Source organism: Equus przewalskii, chromosome 15 (assembly GCF_037783145.1).
Source record: "Equus przewalskii isolate Varuska chromosome 15, EquPr2, whole genome shotgun sequence".
Lineage (NCBI taxonomy): Eukaryota > Metazoa > Chordata > Mammalia > Perissodactyla > Equidae > Equus > Equus przewalskii.
The window spans coordinates 37,908,081-37,932,407 of record NC_091845.1 but is presented as its reverse complement, the minus strand read 5'-3'; the positions used below and the strand labels follow the sequence as shown (position 1 = coordinate 37,932,407).

Below are 24,327 nucleotides of genomic sequence, written 5' to 3'. Positions count from 1 at the left end.
TTTGTCATTTATTAAGAGCATATATATAATTTTTTACCTCACTGAGGGCAGTCACAGTAGATCCTTTAAAGTGTTTGTCTGATAATCCCAACATCTTAGGTTTAGCATCTGTCGATTATCTTTTCCCTTGAGACTGGGTAACATTTTCCTGGCTCATCAGATTCATGTCCAGTAACTTTGGATTGTATCCTGAACATTTTGAATGTTATGTGGTGGGGAATCTGAATTCCCTTATATTGCTTCTAAGAATGTTGATGTTTTTATGTGTTAACACAGTCAATTAATTTGGCTAGACTGAAACTGCACACTGTTATGCACGTGGCAGGCAGGGGCTCAGATCTTATTCAGTTCTCTAAGCCTCAGGTGCAAGCCACTTTCAGCTTTTCCTATGCAGGCATGGTTAATGGGTCAGCCAGAACCTCGGTCTGTATTTAAACACGTAATTCAGGGTTACTGTTATCAGGCTTTCTCCTTTCCAGTGTTTTCTCTCTTCTCACTAGGGCCCTGATTGCTCAGCATCTTTTCCTGTTTCCTTCGGCCAGAAAGATGACTGGCTTTTTATCCAGGTTTTAGTGGCCGTGAACACTGCAGTCTCCCTCAGAGCAAAATCTTAACAAAAGAAGTGGGGAGTGAGTTACTCCATGTTAATCACTTACTCCACATTTGACTCCCTTCCCAAATCTGTTTGCCTTCATTCACTCTCCAGAACTCTCACATAGTTTTTCTTTTTTGTATTTTTCCGAGAATTGATAGCTATTATTTGTGTGGGAGGAATGGTTTGTTAGATAGTCACTCCTCTTTTTAGGAAGTGGAACTCTAATACTGTATTTCTTCTTGAGAGATTGGAATGAATTAGAGCAGTTATCTGCAGAACACTGATTGTTGGCACTCTGTGTTTGTAAAAAAAAAAAAGGAAGCTTTCACAAAATTTGTCTTTCTGGTTAACCAATTCTAAATCTAGAGACCAAATTACTCTTTGCCTGACAGTCTGAGAGGTGATTATTATAAGTAGGTGAACATTCTACCTTTGACTGGTTTCTCTTATGCTGTAAGTCTCATACCTGTTACTCTGCCATGATCATACGTATCCTTTGCTTTACTTTTTATTTAAATACCTTCTAGAATGCTATCTTAACTAATGCTATGGTTAATGTGTAAGGATATAATTCAAAACTTCACAATATATCCTATAGGACTTTGTGCCCTGAGCTGTTTTCCTAGCTTCACTTACTTCTTTTTTCCCTTAATTTAGATTTGTTTGGAGTCAAGACTAGGTTAAAAAACTTTAACAGAACATAACATTTGTATTTTTGATGACCTGTAACTAACAGACTACATCATCACCAAACTTGCACTATAAAAATTGGTGAATTTTTTTTCTTTTTTAACTTACAAAACATATCATACATACAGAAGAGTATATAAATCATGTATATACTCTTTAGTAGAAAAAGTACATAATGTACATAGCTGTGTAATAACACCCATGTTAAGAAATAGAACATTGCCAGTACTTTAGAGGGCCCCTGTGCTGCCTTCCCTGCTAAAATGGCCATTACCTTGACTTTTCTTCATATGTGAAGAACTTGTGAGCTTTTCATTCATTCCAGAAATATTAATCATTTATTACACTGTACTTTTTTTTTTTATAGATTCTAGGGATGCCACAGTAAATGAAATAGACGTTAATACCTGCCTTCATGAACTTTACACCCTAGTGATCGAACTTACATTTTGTGGTAAATTTTATTAAAATACCTCTTAGAGAACCTGTAAGAAGATTTATTGTGTAGCATCATCTCTGTAGACCATTAGTAACATTTATTTTTCTTCTTTGTCTCTCTCTCTCTCTCTTTTTTTGGTGAGGATGATTGGCCATGAGCTAACATCTCTGCCAGTCTTTCTATATTTTGTATGTGAGATGCTGCCACAGCCTGGCTTGATGAGCAATGTATAGGTCTGCGCCTGAGATCCAAACCCACAAACCCTGGGCCACCAAAGCGGAGCATGCGAACTTAACCACTGTACCATTGGGCTGGCCCCTTTGTCTCATTTCTGTATTCATTGATCAAGTATTTATTGTGTACTTAAAGGAACTGTGTTATGCCATAGAATACAGTAATCAGCAAAAACTGACGAAAGAGTCGAGTCCTTATAAACATGTTGGTAAAGGAATCTCATTTTCTTTCTTGAAGACAATTTACAGATTAGGAATGATTCCCCCAACTGTTTCAGTTTAGCAACATCTGACGAATCTGTCATTCAAGTGTTAAGCTAAATCATTATCTGCTATGGTCTGAATTTTATGTCCTCCCAGAATCTGTATGTTGAAAACCTAATGCCCAATTGTCATGGTATTAGCAGGCAGAGTGGAGCCATCATGAATGGAATTAGTGCTCTTATAAAAGAGACCCCACAGAGTTCCCTAGCCCCTTCCACCATGTGAGGATACAGTGAGAAGTCCATAATCTGCAGCCCAGAAGAGGGCCTTCACCAAAACCTGACCAGACTGGCACCCTGATCTTGAATTTCCACCCTCCAGAACTGTGAGAAATAAATTTCTGTTGTTTATAAGCCATCTAGTCTATGGTATTTCATCATAGTAGCCCAAACGGACTAAGACATTATCTTAACATGTAAAAAGAACACTGACTTTTTATTCTTCTTCCTCGTCCTTAAGCATTGATGAACTTATTCAAAGCAACAGTATTATACCAACTATGTAAGTCAGTCATTTCTAAGGCTGAATATTTATAAAGAAAGAGAATTGGTCTAGGTAAGTGAAAAGCAACCATAAGAATACTAAAGAGAAGTAGTGTTCTTTTTAATGGGGGAAAGAAGAGTAGCATAGATCTCTTGAACTTTTATTTCTCTTACCAAATATCTGAGGGGAGCTAAGAAGTTGGGCATATGTTGATTCGTTGTTAATTATATAGTGTAGTGGTAACAGGTTTGGGTATTAGTGACCGTTCTCTTAGTCTATGACAGTAGTTCTTAATACAGGAAGAAAAGGGTTTTTTTTTTTTTTTTTTTGAGACTTAGTATTTCTAGTACCATTCCTTTGCATATGTCATTTCCTTGGATTTGAGCCTTGAAATAGCTTTACCCAGGTTTAATTCCAAAATACACTTTTGTTTATTCTCCTTTGTATTTGAAAGTGATACTCCTGATGAATTAAATTCAGTTTTTTACAGATAATCGTAACATGACATGATTTCTTTCTTAAGATGCAAGTAGATTGATTCTGTCTTTAAAACAAGGACCATACTGACAATAATAGTTCAAAGCTTATTATTATCTGTTGTATTTTATTACCTAATAGCAGTATTGTTAAAATGACAACTTTATGACATTTAATATCATTTCATTTTACCAAATTTCTGGTCCCAAAGTATTTTAAACTTTCACCTAAAGGAGAACTCTGATTTTCTGTCCATGACCCTTGAACTATGACATAAAGCTGCAATAAGCTTAACAAATCTGATCAGAGTCAAGGGTCCCATAAGAGACACATACTAAGGATTAAGAGAAAAGGCTTGAATTGGGGAGAAATTCATTGCACCAAGCATGTCATTGACTCTAGGGGATGTCATTAAGAGGCAATTTAGAGGCCAGGTCTAACACGCTAGATCTGGCCTTAAAGGCAGTAAAAGAAGGTAAAAATGAGGTTGTCATCTCCAAGAACTTTTGAAATAAGGAAATAAGTTTTGTGTCTGGGAGTTAATAAAAAAGCAATTTATAATTCTTTATAGCATAGTTTCATTACCTTAGAGAAGGAATGCAGCCTACCAGACGTTTTAGGAACTATTATGAATTTATCTAAAGAAGAATGTATCAGCTAGAAGAGTGATTTTTAAATAAGAGAGACAGAAAAAAGGGAGAATCACAGAGTCAAATGTTAGTACTGCCCATCCAGATACTGTATAGGGAAAAGGGAGTCCTGTTAGGCTGGCCCTACCCCTTCCATTTTGGGGGCACATCCCTTCTGGTAAGCTGGAGTGTACGTGCAATACGTTGGCTAGGATATAGGCAGGAGACAACTGATTATTCAGGAGTCAGCTATGACATAAAGTGGAATTTAAGATTTGACCCAGAAAGTGGTAAATCCAGGTACTGCGGTAGAAATCAACTAATCAGAATAATCAGAGCCAGTGGAGATTTCATGAGGCACAGTCTATAGAAGAAGAGAGGCATTTATAAGCAGAGAGAGGTCTGAATTCATTACATTTTGGAGATGCACGTATAAGACTATCAGACTATACTTTGAATATCCAAATGACCCATCCATTTCCCCTTGTTAGGGTCCATTCCAAGTGTGTAACCTTGATGTTTTGACTCTTTATGTATTGTGTTGGTAAGGCCAGTGCCAACAGCAGGCTCTTTTACTATATCTCATTGTGGAGTGATAACTTGGCATATTGTTTTGTTTATTATATTTTCTTAAATACCTTAAGTGAGTGTTGAGATAGTCATACTCCCTGGTTCATGGCACACTGTTGTCATCAGTGCATTTAAAACTCCTTTTTTATCTTGTTTATTTATAAATATACTTTTTTTCCCTTTATCCCCATGCCCTGTACCTCCTTTTATTCTCCCACCATCACTGCTGTGGGCACTTTAGTATATTTAATGGATATATTATTCCCCAAAGATTTTATATATGTATTTAAAAAATTTTTTTCTTAAAGATTGGCACCTGAGCTAACATCTGTTGCCAATCTTCTTTTTCTTTTTGCTGCTCCCCAAAGTCCCCCAGTTTATAGTTGTATATTTCTAGTTGTAAGTGCGTCTGGTTGTTCTATGTGGGACGCCACCTCGGCGTGGCCTGACGAGTAGTGCCATGTCCGGGCCCAGGATCCGAATGGGTGAAACCCTGGGCCACCAAACCGGAGCTGACCAACTTAACCACTTGACCACGGTGCTGGCCCCTATATATGTATTTGTAATTTATGCAAAAGCATTGAAATTTATATTTACCCAAGCAATATAATGTTTCTGTATGTGCATCTAGGTTATTATTTCTTGCCGTTGTTCCTAGTTTGCCTCCAACTTCCTGATGCTATAAATAGTGCTGTGATAAACATCCTATAAATGTTTCCTAAAAGTTCTGTGTGTGAGTTTCCCTGGGATATCACTGAGATAAGCTGTATTGTAAAGTATATGCCTATTTAATTTTACCAGGTTACTCCCCCAAATTGCTGACTGGGCTGTACTACTATCATGATTTTTGCAATTCTGGTAGATGTAAAGTTGTATCTTATTGTCATTTTCCTTTGATTTTTTTTCTGATCAGTAGTGTTGCTCACCATTGCTTTATACCTTTGTTTTTAGGATTTCCCCATATGTTAATTATTATTCATATCCTTTAGTCTATTTTTCTTTTGGTTTTTGTCCTTTTCTTATTGATTTGTAGTAATTCTTTATAATTTTTAGATCTTTCATTGCCAATTTTTGCTATTGTATATATCTACTGTCTACTCCCAGTCTATCATCTATGTGTTTCCTTTGTGATTCCTTCATTGCACAGAAATCCTGAACAGTAATATAATCACCCCCAGACTTCTGCCTTATGGTTTTTGCCTTAGGTTCTGTTTAACAGATCTTATCCCATCTCAGAGTCACAAAGATATCCATACTACTTTTTATTTTATTAGCTCCATGGTTTTACCTTTCACATTTATGTCTTTAAACCATCTGGAACTCACTCTCCAGATGGAAATCTGGAATCTCAGCTTTACTTTTTTCAATATGGTAAGTCAGTTTTCCTCACACCACCTACTAATCAAGTTGTTTCTTCTCCACTGATTTGTAATGCCATCTCTTTTATCTACTGGCTTCTCATATACACATCAGTTTGTTTCTGGGCTCTCCTTTTTGTTGTGTAATGTGATAATTTTTATCAAGTGGCTTTGTAGTATTCATCTATAATACATATTATATTTGAGTTTACAGAGTTCGTTTATAAAAATATGTTCTGGAATTTATAATGGAATGTCACCGAATTTAGACATTACTTGGGGGGATATTTAATTTATTTACAATGTCAAGTCATTCCAATTATGAGCATTTTATTTCATAGTCTCCCTTTTTTAAATTAAATTTTTTATTTTGAGATAATTATAGATTCACAAGCAGTCTTAAGAAACAATACAGAGATTTCATTTACTTTTTACCCAGTTTTCCTTAGTGATTATATGTTTTGAAACAACCTACAATATCACAACCAGGATATTGACATTGATACAATCTGCCAATCTTGTTCAGGTTTCCCCAGTTCTACTTGGACTCATACGTGTGTGTGTATTTAGTTCTATCCAATTTTAGCTTGATCATGTTGGGAGATAGATGTATAGGTTCATTATAACCAGTTCCATAACCATGAAGATGCTTTGTGTTGCCCTTTTATAACCACACCCACATCCCTCCCACAACTGCCCCCTCCAACTTGTCCTTTTTTTTTTTTTTTTTTTTTGAGGAAGATTAGCCCTGAGCTAACATCAGCTGCCAATCCTCCTCTTTTTGCTGAGGACGATTGGCCCTGAGCTAACATCTATGCCCATCTTCCTCTATTTTATATGTGGGATGCCACTACAATATGTCTTGACTAGCAGTGCTATGTCCACGCCCGGAATCCGAACCTGCGAACCCCTGAAAATGAGTCTTAGAGCTTTGCTGCATAGTATAAACATTTTGAATAGGATTCAAGGTAAGAGACTTGATTATTAATAGCAATAAAAATGGAATACTGGAGAAGTTTGAATAAATTCAAGTTTTTAATAGTTAATTTGTTAACAAAAAATAAAAAATAAGCCATCTACCTAGATATAAATAAAGGAATGTTCAAAAGTAGGAGGTAAAATGGAGAGAGATCTGGGAATCTTCCGTTAACAACTTGAACTTTAGATGCAATGTTTAACTTCCATAAAATTGATTTTCACCTAAAGTTTTTAGTACTCATGGCAGGACATTTGTTCTCTTTGAGGAGAGCAGTACTTTTGATGTAATTTTCTTTTAATTAGATTTTCATAATCTTATATTAGCATATATTAACCAGTCTTTATGCATATGTAGTTTTAAAATAAAGGTAGCGTACTTTATGATAGATACTCATTTACTAACTCAGAGGCATCAGTACAACACAACTTTTCTTTCCACATTGGGTTACAAGCAGTTTAGTAAAAATAATTTTTAAATCAGGAGTATTAAAACTCAAAATATGTCTACAGAGTTCCAGGGATTCTTTCACAATGATGAGGCAAATTCTACTTGACGTGCGGTTGTGAAGTAGTTTAATTATTCTAAATTTTTGGTTTCTGCTGACTCTTTAGTATACTTTGCAAATGCTCTGTGACTGTTCTTGACAAATACAGGCTATAGAGCTTTTGGAGAGAATGAGTGGGTTGCTAAGATGGGCTACAGGTTTCTTATCTGATATGTGGTTTGCAAATATCTTCCCCCAATTGTTGGGTTGTCTTTTCGTTTTGTTGATGGTTTCCTTTGCTGTGCAGAAGGTTTTTAGTTTGATGTAGTCCCATTTGTTCATTTTTTCTTTTGGTTCCCTTGCCTGGTCAGACATGGTACTTGAAAATACGCTGCTAAGACTGATTTCAAGGAGCATACTGCCTGTGTTTTCTTTTAGAAGTTTCATGGTTTCATGTCTTACATTCAAGTCTTTAATTCATTTTGGGTTGATTTTTGTGCATGGTGTAAGATAATGGTCTACTTTCATTCTTTTACATATGGCTGTCCAGTTTTCCCAACACCATTTATTGAAGAGACTCTCCTTTCTCCGTTGTATGCTCTTGGCTCCCTTGTCGAAAATTAGTTCAGAAATGTGTGGCTTATTTCTGGGCTCTTGATTCTTTTCCATTGATCTGTGTGTCTGTTTTTGTGCCAATACCATGCTGTTCTGGTTACTAAAGCTTTAGAGTATATTTTGAAATCAGGGAGTGTGATACCTCTAGCTTTGTTCTTTTTTCTCATGAATCCTTTGGCTAGTTGGGGTCTTTTTTTGTTCCATATAAATTTTAGGATTCTTCGTTCTACTTCTGTGAAAATGTTGTTGGAACTTTGATTGGGATTCCATTAAATCTAGAGATTGCTTTAGGAAGTATGGGACACTTTAACTATGTTAGTTTTTCCAATCCAAGAGCATGGAATATCTTTCCATTTCTTTGTGTCATCTTCAGTTTCTTTCAATGTTTGATGGTTTTTGGTGTACAGGTCTTTCACATCTTTGGTTAAGTTTATTCCTAGGTATTTTATTCTTTTTGTTGTGATTGTAAATGAAATTGTATTCTTAATTTCTCTTTCTGCTACTTCATTGTTAGTGTATAGAAATGCAACCAATTTTTGTAGGTTGATTTTGTATCCTGCGACTTGACTGTATTCATTTATTATTTCTAAAAGATTTTAGTGGATTCTTTAAGGTTTTCTATATATAAAATCATGTCATCTGCAAAGAGTGACAGTTTCACTTCTTCTTTTCCAATGTGGATCCCTTTTATTTCTTTTTCTTGCGTGATTGCTCTGGTTAGGACTTCCAATACTATGTTAAATGAGTGGTGACAGTGGGCATCCTTGTCTGGTTCCTGTTCTTAGAGAGAGAGATTTCAGTTTTTCTCCATTGAGGATGATATTAGCTGTGGGTTTGTCATATATGACCTTTATTATGTTGAGGTATTTTCCTTCTATACCCATTTTATTTACAGTTTTTATCATGAATGGATGCTGTATCTTGTCAAATGCTTTCTCTGCATCTGTTGAGATGATCATGTAATTTTTGGCTGTCTGTAGATATGTAGTTTTATTTCGCGGCTTTCAATTCTGTTCTATTGATCTGTGTGCCTGTTTTTGTACCAGTACCATGCTGTTTTGATCATTTTGGCTTTTGTAGTACATTTTGAAGTCAAGGATTGTGATGTCTCCAGTTTTGTTCCTTTTTCTCAGTATTGCTTTAGCAGTTCAGGGTCTTTGGTTGCCCCATATGAATTTTAGGATTCTTTGTTCTATTTCCGTGAAGAATGTCATTAGGATTCTGATTGGGATTGCATTGAATCTGTAGATTGCTTTGGGTAGTATGGACATTTCCCCATTAAGTATGATATTGGCTGTGGGTTTGTCATATATGGCGTTTATTATGTTGAGGTAATTTCCTTCTATCCCCATTTTGTTGAGTTTTTATCATAAATGGCTTTTGGATCTTCTCAAATGCTTCCTCTGCATCTATTGAGATGATCATGGTTTTTTTTTTATTCCTCACTTTGTTAATGTGGTGTATAACATCGTGGTGTATTGATTACTGTTTTGATCTCCTTACTGGTGATTGGTCTATTCAAATTTGCTTCTTCTTCTTGGTCCAGTTTTGGAAGGTTGTATGATTCTAAGAGTTTATCTATTTCTTCTCGATTATCAGATTTGTTGGCGTATAGCTTTTCATAGTATTCTCTTAAAATCTTTTGTGTTTCTGGGGCTGGCCCCGTGGCCGAGTGGTTAAGTTTGCGCGCTCCGCTGCAGGCGGCCCAGTGTTTCGTTGGTTCGAATCCTGGGAGCGGACATGGCACTGCTCATCAGACCACGGCGAGGCAGCATCCCACATGCCACAACAAGAAGGACCCACAACAAAGAATATACAACTATGTACCGGGGGGCTTTGGGAAGGAAAAAGAAAAAAATAAAATCTTTAAAAAAAAAAAAAAAAAAAAAAAATCTTTTGTGTTTCTGAGGTGTCCGTTGTAATTTCTCCTCTTTGATTTCTGATTTTGTTTATTTGAGCCTTCTCTCTTTTTTTTCTTGGTGAGTCTAGCTAAGATTTCTCAATTTTGTTTATCTTTTCAAAGAACTACTTCTTGATTTCATTAATTTTTTCTATTTTTTTTTAGTCTCTATTTCATTTATTTCTGCTCTGATTTTTATTATTTCCTTCCTTCTGCTGATTTGGGGTTTTGTTTGTTGTTGTTTTTACAGTACCTTTAGGTGTACTGTTAGATTGTTTATTTAGGATTTTTCTTTTTTGTTGAGGTAGGCCTGAATTGCTATAACCTTCTCTCTTAGAACCGCTTTTACTGTATCCCATAGATTTTGGCATGTTGTATTTTCATTTTCATTTGTCTCCAGGTATTTTTTAATTTCTCCTTTGGTTTCTTCATTAACCCAAGCGTTGTTCAGTAGCATTTTGTTTAATCTCCACATTTTTGTGACTTTTCTTCCTGTGGTTAACTTCTAGTTTCCTACTTTTGTCGTCAGAAAAGATGCATGGTACTATTTCAGTCTTCTTAAATTTATTGGGACTTGTTTTGTGGCCTAAGATGTGATCAATCCTGGAGAATGTTCCATGTGCATTTGAGAAGAATGTGTATTCTGTGGTTTTTTGTATGGAATGTTGTATATATATGTACTAAGTCCATCTGGTCAAATTTGTCATTTATGGCTAATGTTTACTTATTGATGTTTTGTTTGGATGATCTATCCATTGGTGTAAGTGGAGTGTTAAAATCCTCTACTATTATTGTGTTACTGTCTATTTCTCATTGTATGTCTGTTGGTAATTGCTTTACATATCTAGGTGCTCCTATGTTGGGTACATACATATTTACAAGTGTCATATCATCTTGTTGGATTGTTCCCATTATCATTATGTAGTGCCCTTCTTGGTCTCTTGTTACAGTTTTTGTTTTAAAGTCTATTTTGTCTGATGGAAGTATTGCTACCCCTGCTTCCTTTTCTTTGCCATTTACATGGAGTATCTTTTTCCATCCTTTCACTTGCGTTTGTGAGTATCTTTAGGTCTGAAGTGTGTCTCTTTATGCAGCATATATATGGGTCTTATTTTTTTATCCATATATATGGGTCTTGTTTTTTTGTCCCATTGGCCACCCTGTGCCTTTTAATTGGAGCATTTTGTCCATTGACATTTAAAGTAGCTATTGATAAAAATGTATTTAATGCCTTTTTTTGCTTTTTTTTTTCTGGGTATTTTACTAGTTCTTCTCTGTTCCCTTCTTCTTCTCTTGCTCTCTTCCCTTGTGGTTTGATGGCTTTCTTTAGTAATATGTTTGATTTCTTTCCTCTTACTTGTTTCCTTATTATAGGTTTCTGTTTGTGATTATCATGAGGTTCCTATATAATATCCTACCTATATAGCAATCTGTATTGAGTGGGATAGTCTCTTTAGCTTGACGTCTAAAAGCTCTACTCTTTTACTCCCCTCCTCCCACATTTTATGTTTTTCAAATCGTATCTAATCTCTTGTTTTGTGTGTTTCTATCCACTTCACTCTTATCATTGAAATGAATAATTTTAGTACTTTTGTCTTTTAACCTTCATATTATTTTCATAGGTGGTTGATTTGGTACCTTTACTATATTTTTGCCTTTACCACTGATTTTATTGCCAAGTTTAAAAAAAATAATTTTATTATCCCTATTTGTGGTCTTCTCTTTCCCACTTAAATAAGTCCCTTCTATATTTTTGGTAGAACTGGTTTCTTGGTGATAAACTCATTTAATTTTTGCTTGTCTGGGAAGCTCTTTATCTCTCCTTCCATTCTGAATGATAACCTTGATGGATAGAGTATTCTTGGCTCTAGGTTTTTTTCCTTTCAGCACTTTAAATATGTCGTGACACTCCCTTCTCGCCTGTAGGGTTTCAGCTGAGAAGTCCACTGAAAGCCTTACAGGCTTTCCTTTGTATGTCGCTTGTTGCCTTTCTCTTGCCGTTTTTAGGATTGTCTCTTTATCTTCAGTTTTGGACATTTTAATTATAATGTGTCTTCGTGTGGACTTCTTTGTGCGTATCTTATTTGGTGCTCTCTGTGCTTCCTGTACTTGGATGTCTGTTTTCTTCCTTACGTTAGGAAAGTTTTCAGCTATTATTTCTTCAAATAGATTCTCTGCCCCTTTTGTCTGTCTCTTCTCCTTCTGGGACACCTATAATATGAATGTTAGTGCACTTGATATTGTCCCAGAGTTCCCTTAGACTCTTCTCATTCTTTTTAACTCTTTTTTCTTTTATCTGTTCAGCTTGGGTGATTTCCTCTAGTCTTTTGTCCAGCTTGCTGATCTGTTCTTCTGTATTGTCTACTCTGCTATTGAGTCCCTCTAGTGCATTTTTCATTTCCTGTATTGTATTCTGCATTTCTGATTGGTGCTTTTTTATATTTTACAATTCTTTGTTGGTGTTCTCACTGTGTTCATCCAGCTTTCTCCCAATATCAGTGAGCATTCTTATAAGTTTTTGTTAGAACTCTTTGTCAGGTAGGTTGCTTATTTCTGTTTCATTTACTTCTTTCTCTGAGGTTTTGTACTGTTCTCTTGCCTGGAATGTATTCCTTTGTCTCCTCATCATGCTTCTTTCTCTGTGCTTATATCTATATATTAGATGAGTCAGCTACATCTCCTGATCTGTGAGAAGTGGCCTTATGTAAGAGAAGCTTTCTGAGGCCCAGCAGTAAGCCTCCCTCTCATCACCAGTCCAAATGATCCTGGAGTGACCCTTGTTTGGGCTACTTGTGTCCCTGTCCTGTGGCAGGGTTGCTCTTACTGCAGGTACCTAGGCAGTCTAGTCTTTCCCTCCCTGGCCGGCTGTTTGTAAATCAGGTTTGGGGCACCCCAGCACTGTTGGCTGCAAGGTCTAATAGCACACTTCTGTTGCAGTTTTCCTGTTAATTGGGTAGGTGCCTAGTGTAACTGATTGCCAGGCTCAGGGGTTTGCAGTTGCTGTAGGCTTCAGCCTGCAAGGCTGTTGTCAGCACTCTTAGGATTACAGCTGAGTGGGCCTGACCCTAGGCACAGGAGCACCCAATTGTTTCAGGCTTTGATAGGTGGGGCTAACCCTCTTTGTAGCTGTTTGTGAAGCTCAGGTCTTCTGCCACTGATAAGCCTTACTTGCGACAGGTACACAGACACTCTCAACACAATCCTGGCCTGTGCACACTTCCCAACCCCCTTGAGTGTATCCAGTTTCCTCAGAGGCTGCCGCCTCTCCACCAGTGCCCCTCACAGTTCACCTGGTCCTCATACAGGCCCTGCCACACAGAGGCAGACACATTCACCTGCCTCTAGAGGATCAAGGCACCCAGTCTATACAGGCCGACAAGTAGCCTCAGGGCTTACTGTTGGATGGGGCTGGTCCCTAGGGCAGGCTGCCTACCCTGGCTGAACTGGATTAAATCTGTGCTCTAGTGAGTGTGGCAGACCCCTGGGCTAATGGGCCAGGGGAAGAGCTTCAATGTCGTCTTCCAGTGTCTGTGTCAGCGCACCTGTACTAGGTCACAACAATGGATGCCACCAATGTCTCAGTCTCTGGAGAGGTCTCACCTCTCACTGAGATGCACCCACTGCCTACCAGGTGAGTTTCTCTTCACCAAAGGACTGTTCAGCCTTCTTTCTGGTGATTTTAGGTTGCTCTCTGAGATGGGTGAATTAGTGAATGAGCCTTTTAAGAACTGGGTTTTTTCGGCTTTCTCTGATAGCTTTTCTAGGGGTATTCCCCATTGTGGTTAATAGCCAGCGAAGCCAGAGAGCAGGACACTCATCTCAGTTGTGCTGAGTCTGAAGCATGCTTATAGTGGTAATGTACCCCCACTAAAGTCCCCATTCCTCCAAGGAGGGCTACATACCTTAGGGTGGCTCCCACCTGGCTGCCTATGAATCTCTGTGGCTCATGAAGGTGGCTTTTTTTGTCTCCAGAAGCAATTTCTCCTTCTTCCGCTTCAGTCAAGACTGTCCCTTGTTGTGAGGGTTCTTTTTATCCAGTTTTCAGTTTTCTCTCCAGGGTAATAGTTCCAAACATTGTTGTAACCTGGTTGTGTTCGTGGGAGGAGGTTAATTCAGAATCTGCCTACACCACCATCTTGATGAGATCTCCTTTTTTTTTTTTTCCTGTTTTTATTTTATCAGTGACAGGAACTAGGGATGCAGGAAAGCTGAACGTTAGTGCCCAACCTAATTATACTGTTATTTTAATCCCCTCAGAGCAGACCTTTTAGTAGACAAGGATTGTTCAGCCTAAGTGGGATATTCAGCTGTCATGTGGCATCAAGTGATCCTAGGTAAATTGTGTGCTCTTTGGCCAGTCACCCAGATTGCTCACCTTGAATAGTATGTGTTACTATTAGAGAAGAGAACTCTCCTGCTAATAAACCCAAGAGTGCAGCGTGGTGTCAGAGCAGTGCTGGTGGAGCCTTTAGTGCTAGGGCTTCTGGTCAAAGAGCTTGTTAGGTTGGCCTGGACAAATAAATTAGCAGCAAATTGGTTGTCATAATAGTGCTGCTTTCTGATTTTATGATCCATTTCATTGTAGTGCAGGGATAGCATTCCCAGCTTTATATAATTAGAAATAGTAACATAGTCTATTGTAAAAAAATACTGTACAATTGTTCCAGTTATCTACATAACAGACTACCCCAAAGCTTAGTGGCTTAAGACAACTATTTATTATATTTCATTCTTCTCTTGATAGAATGAGCTTAGTTGGACAGTTTTTACATAGGGTTTCTCATTCCGTTGCAGTCAGATGTTGGTAGGAGCTGTAGTCCTCTGAAGGCTCGACTAGACTAGGCATGGCATCTAAAATGGCTGGCTCACTCACTCAGCTGGGACTGCTTACTGGAGTGTCTCCTTGTGGCCTCTCCATGTAGCTTGGACTTTTCACAGCGTGGCAGCTGGATTCTGAGAGGGAACCTCCCAAGAGTATGTATTCCAAGAGGCAGGAAGCAGAAGCTGCCAGGCTAGTTAAGGGCTGTGCCTAGAACTAGCCTAGCTCACTGCTGTTGTGTTCTGTCAGTCAGAGCAGTCTCATGACCTGCCCAGATGCAAGGGTGTGAAGAAATAGACTCTACCTCATATTGGAGGAGTGTAAAGGTCACATTTTTGCAGAAGATCTCTTGGGGTGGAGATATTATAGTCATCTTTGGAAAATATAATCCTTTAGAAACTCTTGATTAAAAAAATAACTATATAGTGCCTTAAAAGATTATATTAGTATATTCTTGCATTGATATTGTATATATGTGTGTTGCATAGATATTGTGTGTGTGTGTGTGCATATATACACATACACATAAATATATATATACACACATACATATAAACATGATATTTCAGTATCAATTTCAGTATATCAGACATACTTCAGTATACTTTGCTTAAAAAGAAACAACTGTACTTTATTTTAATTTTTTCAAATAATTTTATTGAGATCATAATGGTTTATAACATTGTGTAATTTCGAGTATACATTATTATTTATCAATTTCTGAATACACTTCATTGTGCTCAACCCCATTAGTCTTAATTTTTATCCATTACCATACATTTGTGCCCCTTTGTCCCTTTTGCCCAACCTCCAACCCCCTTCCCCTCTGGTAACTATTAATCTGTTCTATTTATCCATGTATTTTTTATCTTCCACATATGAGTGAAATCATGCAGTTTGTCTTTCTCTGTGTGGATTATTTTGCTTAACAACTGCACTTTTAATTAGTGTTCACAAATCTCAAAACCATCTGGCAGTTGAATCAACTTTCCCCTACCAATTTGCGTTACCACTCTCTGTGAAACTGTTTTACATATTCTCCTCTAGTCTCAAACCTCTAACACCCCCTCCCACCCCACTCACTCTGAGCTATGACCTTGCTTTTTATTTCTTTGAGAATAAAGCAGCCAGAGAAAAAATTTAGTTCTCCTATCACCAAACCTCTCAACTACTTGTGTTATTACCCGTATTCTATGCTTTTCCTCTCTGTGACAATAGGTAGAGTATCCAGCCTAAGCAAAACCTCCCCTCTTGCCCAGGACCCATCTCTTTTTGGCTACTCAAAGATTTAACACCTGCAGCATCAAATTCTCCCTCTCTTCTAGATCATTCCCTTTAGCATACAAACAGCCTGAAATTTTGTCTCATCTTTAAAAACTTCCCCTTCATCACACAACTCCATTCTGCTGCAACATTTCTCTGCTGGAAATGCTGAAAATTCTCCAGAAGGGTTTTCTGTGCTCCGTCTCCATTCCCTCTTCTCCCATTGCTCTTGAACTCACTCCAACCATTCTATCAAAACTACCTTTGTAGAGGTCATTGATGGCCACTACAGTACCAGAGCCAGTGCCCAATTCTCAGTCTATATTTTATTTAACCTCTCAGTGCATTTGACAAAGTCCTCCTTAAAACCCTGTTTCCAATATTCTCCTGTTTTTCCTCTCACCTCACTGGTTACTCCTTACTTTCCTCTGCTAGATACTCTCACTTTTGTGACCTCTAACTCAATGTCAAACTTAACATGTGCAAATTGAACCTTGTTTCCCTCTTTCAGACATGCTCTCCAGGCCAGGAAAAAGAGTGATCATTTACTACATTCATATTCTACATCTATCAGCAGATCCTGACAGGTCTACATTCAAAACTTGTTAAAACTCCAAGCCCCCACATTTTTACCGTCACCATTCTTACCTTCATCCAGTCAGCCATCATCCTATGGGTTGTTGTAATAAATAGCCTCCTGACTGGAATTCCCACTTTTCTCTTTGTCTTTTTCTGGTTTATCCTCAACAGAGCTTCAGAGTGATACTTTCAAGACTTTAGTCATATTACACCACTCTTCTGCTCCAAATCACCAGTGGCTTCCCATCTTGCTTGGAATATAAACCAAACCTCTTAACATGGCTTACAAAGGCCCTGCCTAATCTGATCCCTGTTGCCTCTCTGACTGCATCTTCCTTGTTCACTTTGCTTCAGGTGTACTGACCTCTCTGTTCTCAATGAAAATGCTGAGTTCACTTCCACATCAGGGCATTTGCTCTTGCTGTTTCATATGCCTCTAAAACTTCCCCAGTTTTCCAAAATGGCTACGCCTTATTTCATTCAGGTTTCTATTTAAAGTTCAGCTCCCAAAGAAACTTTTCCCTGGCCACCCTACTGGAAGTGATAACCTTCTTCCACTCTCCAGCCAGTCCACCCTTAGCCACCCACTGTCCCTACTCTGCTTTAATTTTCCTTCGTAGAACTTATTGCTGCCATTGTATATTTGCCTGTGGTCTGTCTCTGCTCTCCAGAATAAAAGCACCATAAGAGGTAGGGATTTTTGATCACAACGAAGTGAAAGCACTCAGCAGGTGCTCCAGAAGCATTTGTTAATTGAGTGAGTGAATCAATGTTTGTGTATGTATGCAGTGGATTATTGTATATGGTTTGATGGGAAAAAAATAATTCTGACTTTCTATAACCTAGACAGGTGGCCCTGTTTTATCAAAAAGAAATGCATGTACTGGAAGCAAACACTACATTGCCTTTATTGCTTATCCTCAAGATCTCAATTTTCCAGATGATACAATTTGCTTAGGCTTGTTGCTTTTTGAGGTGGCAAGAATTTGTGAGTTCTGACCTTCTGCCTGCGTTGTGTACCATCAAGGTGCTTAAGTTTTCTTCATATGTTCATTGAGTGAAGACAGGGCAGCATGCTATTTGAAATGATGTAGTTAGAGTGGTTGATTTCTAAGATCTTCTAGTTAAAAATTTTTCTTTAAGATGGACCTTTAAAAGTCTAATGTCTATTAGATGGTTTTTAAGTAATATGGTGTTCTAAACATTTTGCTCATAAGATCATTGCCACATAAAAACTAACTGTTTCTACTGGTTTGTAATTTGCTTTATAATTAGTTTTATTTATAGCCGCTTAAATCAAGCTTATTTTGGCAAGCGTCTTTTTTAGGGGAAATCTCAGATAGAAACTTTACTAACACTGTGGTACAGGTTGATCTGCCTTTAAAAGCATTCTTTATAGATAATTCTAAGAATTTTAATTATCATATAAATATATGCTTCTCTATAACAGAAACCTAAAATTCCAAAATCAAGATTTCACTTGTGAGCAAATAGGGCTTTAGTTTTTAAATCTATATTCTTAAGTAAATATTTTTGCTCAAGCTCCTACTGTCATGGCACTTACATTTCTTATTTGTAAGGTTAAAATCTCTATGATGTCCATAATTAAGCTTCTTAAGATGTTTCTACTTAACTCTTAAAAAGGAGACATTTTTTATTAAACTGAAAAGGTGGAAATCTGTGACACTAGGAACACCATTTATTTACAGAAAGCTAATTAAAGCTAGATAAGGCCTGGAAACCTGAAGTGAATATCACTCCAGAGACTGCAGCTTTGTGTTGAAACCTTAGTTCCTTCAAAATAGGGCAAGTGATTCTTTCTCTCTTTCCCTCAACTTGAGTATCCCTCTTGGGGAAACCAGAGATGTTACTGGATGGGTGAAATCTTTGTTGTTACATACAGAGTAACTTCTGTCAGGCAAAACAGCTCTAGGCTTCTGTGTAACGTTCCATTCTGATTAAGTTTAGTAACTTTGATTTACTGGAAAATGAATAGTCCAGGATGGAGTAAAAATAAACAAACAATACTTTGTATGATCCAGATCAATTATATTGCTTATTAGATGTCACTGTGTGGAGGTTTTTAGACATTAGGAACTAAGGGCTTTGTTTTAAGACTCTTAAATAAGCTCTTCTTTACATTGCCTAAGAGATTCAGAGAAATGAGCACTTTCCATATTTTAACTACTTCTTTCTCTTTTTTCATTCCCTTCCTGTATCCCTTTTTTATTTCATCCAATACCAAAAATGCCCTTCCAGAAACACAAAGTAGATCTTTTCTACAAGCTACGCCATGTGATGAATGAACTTATTGACCTTCGAAGGCAGCTACTGTCTGGTCACCTGACTCAGGATCAGGTGAGGGAGGTTAAGCGGCACATCACCGTACGCCTGGACTGGGGTAATGAGTAAGTATGAGTATCATTTGGGCATCTCTTAGTTTCATTTCTGATAACTCATTTCTCATAGATTTTGTACCTGATCAGAGGTTCTCTTTAATGATTAAAAGATGTTGTTATATTCTCCACTAAACTTTGATCATTTTTATTATAAGTAACTGTTTCTTTTAGTTTAGCAAAGGAGACTCACTGTTTCTACTCACAGAAACTCTCTCAGCCTCTATTTTCACTTCTGGAAAATTAAATAATTGGACTATATTATCCTCTGAGATCTCTTCTAGCGCAAATTCCTTGATTCTAGACCTCAGTAATCAGAATACATTTTTATTTCATCTTTTAGTACCTTTTTTTCCCACGTGAATTTGGTGTCCTTTACATTTTATAGCCATACAATGAATATGAATAAGCATATACTACAAATGGGAAACTGTCTACATCTGTACTTTAGGATATTCTTAACTAATTTGTCATTCAAAAATAGTCCTGTGTTATGCAGTGTGTATGATTATTTGCTATTGCCATAAAAGTAAAATTCTAAGACTTTGGCATGGAAAACTAGAGTAGATAGTTTTCTGATTTTATTTCTTTCTAGATTTAATATTGATATAATTTTCAGGAGCTGTTGTCATTCTCTTAAAATCGGGTACATTGAACTTTGAAGTGACCAGGTTGCTTCCTATTTAAGATACACACACACACACACACACACACACCCCTACACATACCTCAAGTGTATTTTAGTACAAGTCTTTAGCTCCTCTCCTTCTCAAGACATCGTTTAAATTATAGAAAATTTTAAAAAATGGGAGGGAGCCTAGCAATGATGGAGATAGATGAACCCATTTCTAGAACCTGGAAAGTAGATAACTAGTGACAGAGGATGCCCCAGTATATGTGAAGGAAACTTTAGCTAATTAACCAACTGGTCTGCCCTGCAGGTTCCAGAATCATGGAGGATGGGAGTGTGCCTTGAAACTTAACAAAGGGGAATTGCTTAAGTATATAAAAGGAATAATCTACCACCATGAGCAGAAAGCCTGGCAGCCAGGTGTTTCTCTTTCAGATAAACAAATACACAGAACAACTGCCTGGGGGGATACTGGGAAAGTTTGAACTGGGAGCTTATTGCAAAGCCCTTCATACTGTGGCATTTAAGGGTTTCAAAGTGTAATGACCAGATCACTTCCACATACTAGAAGGAGAAGCTTGCTAGTCACCCACCCATGTACAAAAAACTCCCCACACTTCTTCTAGTGCCTTTTAAACTTGAATGGACAATCAAATATCATCAGGTATTTGAAGAAATCCTTCCACAGGCAAGAGAGACCAGTATAAACAAAATAGCTTCCCCTAGAGGAAATAACCTGACCTCAGAGAGAACTAAAGAACTTTAAAAAAAAATCTCTGAGTATCCTCAAAGAGAATTAATATCCATTATGTAGAATGAAATGCTTTGAAAAAGTAATGGAGAACGTGATTTCCAAAATAAAGCATTCAGGAAGAAAACAGAAAGATAATTTTTATGTTATCTCTAGGGAAATAAAACAAAAAGATGGGAAATAGTTGAGGAAAGAAGAGCAATACAGAGGTTCAATCCAGGGGGTCCAATATCAGACATTATAATTTCTAGAAAAAGAACAAAGGCAGTAAAGAGGAAATTCTAAAGAAATGACAGAAAAGAATTTCCCAGAGCCAAAGAGCAGGAGCTTTAGGATAGAAAGAAACCACCAAATACCTAATATAATGAATGGGTCGGGGGGAGAAAACCACAGCAAGGCATGTTAGGATATTTCAGTATTCGAGGCATGAAGAGAAAATACTAAAAGGTTTTCAGACAGAAAAACAGGTCTTCTTACAAAAGAATAAGAATCACACCAGTCTCAAAAGTTTTATTAGTAACACTGGATGCTATTAATGAAGTAATATCTTCAAAATTCTGTAGGGGAATAATTTGCCAGCCAGAATTTTATAAACAACCAAATTATCTAATCAAGTGTAAGGGCCAAATAAAGCCATTTTAAAGTATTCAAGGATGCAGAAATTACCTTTCACAGCCCCTTTCTTAGAAGGGACTTGAGAATGTGTTCTTGTAGAAGTGGAAGAGAAAATCAGGAAAGAGGAAACACAGAATCTAATAAGCAGTGGATCCAACCAAGAGTGGTACTGTTCATCAGTAGAGAGGAAAAGTAAATTGGCTATTTGTGACCTTTTGAAGTGATAACATCCTATCTTTGTTTGTTTCATTAAATTACACCCTCTCTTGACTGTTAATAGGGTTGCTTGGCACACACCACAGACTTCATGTGTAATATTACATGGATTTAGGTGTACCATAGATAAGACAGTATTCTCTATATCTATCTTGGGACAATAAAAATCTTAGCAAAATAGAGTATGTTAACTTATAGCATAACTACTGATGCTGTCTCCTGGGTTTCAAACAGTACTATGTTATAAAATGGGATCATTTCATTTACTTAAAAAATCAATAATAGTAATAATTGCAAATATAACTTTACTATGTACCAAACAAATTGTTATACTTGAACTGAAGACACACAGTGGTATAAGTCATTAGGTTGCAGTTTAACTACAGCTATACATACCAGTAACTAAAGAAGAGAAATATTTTAGAAATATCAATACCTCTTTATAGTAAAACTTGGAAAACAGACCAATCAGATTTTGCAGTCAAATCTGAAAACATAAAGATGATAGCTTGAAAACAAGTTCAAATTATATTTGAAAAAGTCAAAGACCATTATAAATACCTGCCAGTAAATTAAACAGCTATTCCACCTTCATTAATAAATTTTTCTCAACAAGAGTGTGTGTGTGTGCGGGTGTGTGTGTGTGTGTCGGGAGGAGCAGTTATATGTCCATTTTAATAAATAAAAATTAGGAACATAGTTTCATGCCCCTCCCCAACTTTCCTTCTCCTTCCCCTCTCCCTTGTTCCCCTCATCCCTTCTGTGTATCTTCTTCCTTCCTTTCTCCCTCCCCTTACACTTCTTTCCTTCCTCTTTTCCTCTTCTTTCCATGTTCCCCTTTTCCCACAGGTGGAAAATATAATCACCTAAAACCTTAAATGAGAACTTTGTAGGTCTGTCATTATTAATGAAAAAAGACATATTGTCCCCAAAACTGATAAGACTCTTCTATCTGGTTCTCACTTGAACTAACTTTTTAAAAAATTTTCCTTCTTACATTGAAAGAAGAGATGGTATACTGCAAAAAATAGTCATTTCATACCGTTAGGTTACATAAAGGAGACTGTTCCATGCAACACCTGAACACTGATAAACATATCCATTGTTCCTATTTTATGCCCTGATAGTTCCACACTTCTTGTTCCACCCCACTTTTATAAATGCCATAAAATATTGAAGCTTAGCATATGTTTGCAAGTGGTGAATGTGCAGTGTTTGCTAAATGTATTTTTACATTTTGACTGATATAATTAATATTAATTATATATCATTTTAAACTTTTATGCCTTTTCTGTAAGCTCTTACACAGACATTATAGCTCTGCCTTTTCAGAACCTATTTCAGAAGTTACTAATAACAGCTTTTAATAGTTTATTCAGTACCTCTACCTGTATATTACTGTAGCAAGTGCATATTCTAACTTATATGCACTGTTACAATGAAATGCTATTGTGCTCTTCCTAGACAGGAGCTCCATTTTACCTAACGAGGAAGCTGAGGCTCAGAAGTACTTTTTCCAGCGTTGCATAGTGAGTGGTAGAGCTGCTGTTTGCACCCCGAACTGATCTCAGATACTTATATATGATCTCAGATACTTATACTTTATGTAGAACCTGACCATCTATCTGATTTTTTTTTTTGACGAAGATTAGCCCCGAGCTGACACCTACTACCAATCCTCCTCTTTTTGCTGAGGAAGACTGGCCCTGAGCTAATATCCATGCCCATCTTCCTCTACTTTATATGTGGGACACCTGCCACAGCATGGCTTGACAAGTAGTGTGTAGATTTGCACCTGAACTGGCGAACCCCAGGCTGCTGAAGCGGAACATGTGAACTTAAGTGCTGCTCTATGAGACTGGCTCCCCCCCCCATCAGATTATTTTTAAGTGTGAGTCTTAAAACCAGATAAATTATTGCCAGTATTTCTAGTCCGTGAGTTATTTCGTCTTTGTTCTATTCTCTTAGAGTGAATACTGTGTGTCCCATCTGATTTAGCACTGAGTTAGAACTTCCAAGGATAGAAACTAAACTTTTAGAGTTTGCATTAAATGCAGAGCTCTACATATGTACATAACAATAATTTTTATTTTGTTTCCCGAGATTAGAAATTATTATTTATCTGGCCAAAAATTGGAAGAGTCTGGGATTAAATTTATGTGGCTTAAACTTGGCCTGTTTGCATATGTGTACACTCATTTCATAAGTGAAAATTATTAAAATAATATCAGGTAGAAATCAGCACTTACTATGTTCCTAAAATTTTAGAAACTTAAGATACAAGAAGGGCATGAGCAAAGTTGTGTTCAAATTAACTAGCCATTATCTCTGCTCGGGTCTCCTGTTCAAAGAATAATGTTATCAGTTAATTACATCCTCTTCAAGAGAATTTTAAATAATTTGTCTAGCAATGTAATTTTAATGGGTTGATTTAATATTTTCAACATCTTCTCTAAAGATGTTAAAAATTTCTTCTCAGTCTCTAACCACATCGCTATAGTAAATATAGCATAGCTAAGTTAAAATTGCATTAGCCTAGGACTGACACAACCTAATTGATTTTTGCCTTAGAAAAATATCTAAGTAAGAAATATTTTATTTCTGGAATAATTTATAGGATTTTTGTATTTCTCCTATAGGTAGAAAGTACAGAGTTGAATAAAATGTAAACATTTTATAAGCTTTTGTTGAATTAGAATTATGTTTCTATAGATTATAAATATCAAATGAAATAATTGGTATCTTTTTATTGTGCAGTCACAATGTTTAAAACAAATCATCAATAAATATGTAATTCTAGTTTTTTTGTTCTTTCCATCTCCCTCCATCATATTCTTTCCCTGCTTCCCCTCTCTTTTGTACCTTCTCTCTCAGATTTTCATATATCCTAACCAACCCTTATCGCTTTCTTCCTGCTTAGTTTATGTCCCTCGCCAAGGAATTGCTCTTGGAGGAAGCAACACAAGCAGTAGTTTGGGTTGTAGTATGCAGAAAATTCTGCCACCCTACCCCTCATCCCAACAAGTTTCCTCTGAGTAGATTTTTAGCTAGGACTCAGAAAAATTTATGGCTCACTACTTTCCCTTTAAGGGCATGGTGATATTTTCCAGCTTCAGGATATCTGAAAGTAGCAGAAGTCTCCAAAGACTTTTTAGAGTTGTTCTTATACAGGGTGTTGTGCCCATCAATCAGTATCTTGCCCTACTGAAGAAGTCTGAGATAACTATTTTAAAGTGTGTGTGTGTCAGAATCCTTCTGTCAAGTTATCATGTTCAAATGATTACCTTACACACACACACAGACACTCACTCACTCTGCATCTGTTTTGCCTACTGTCATAC

At 36.9% G+C, this 24,327-nt stretch overlaps 1 protein-coding gene across 38 annotated transcripts in view; it reads left to right on the top strand.

Moving 5' to 3' along the window:
- Positions 1-24,327, top strand: part of DOCK3 (dedicator of cytokinesis 3) — a 445,464-nt gene that overhangs the window by 202,274 nt on the left and 218,863 nt on the right. For all 38 annotated transcript variants that reach the window (XR_011526962.1, XR_011526961.1, XR_011526959.1 and 35 more), the window contains one exon: positions 18,637-18,785. Coding sequence is in view for 34 of the 38 variants with exons in the window: in XM_070575184.1 (XP_070431285.1) it covers positions 18,637-18,785 (149 nt within the window). In the remaining 4 variants the exon portion in view is untranslated. The remainder of the gene's footprint in view (positions 1-18,636; positions 18,786-24,327) is intronic.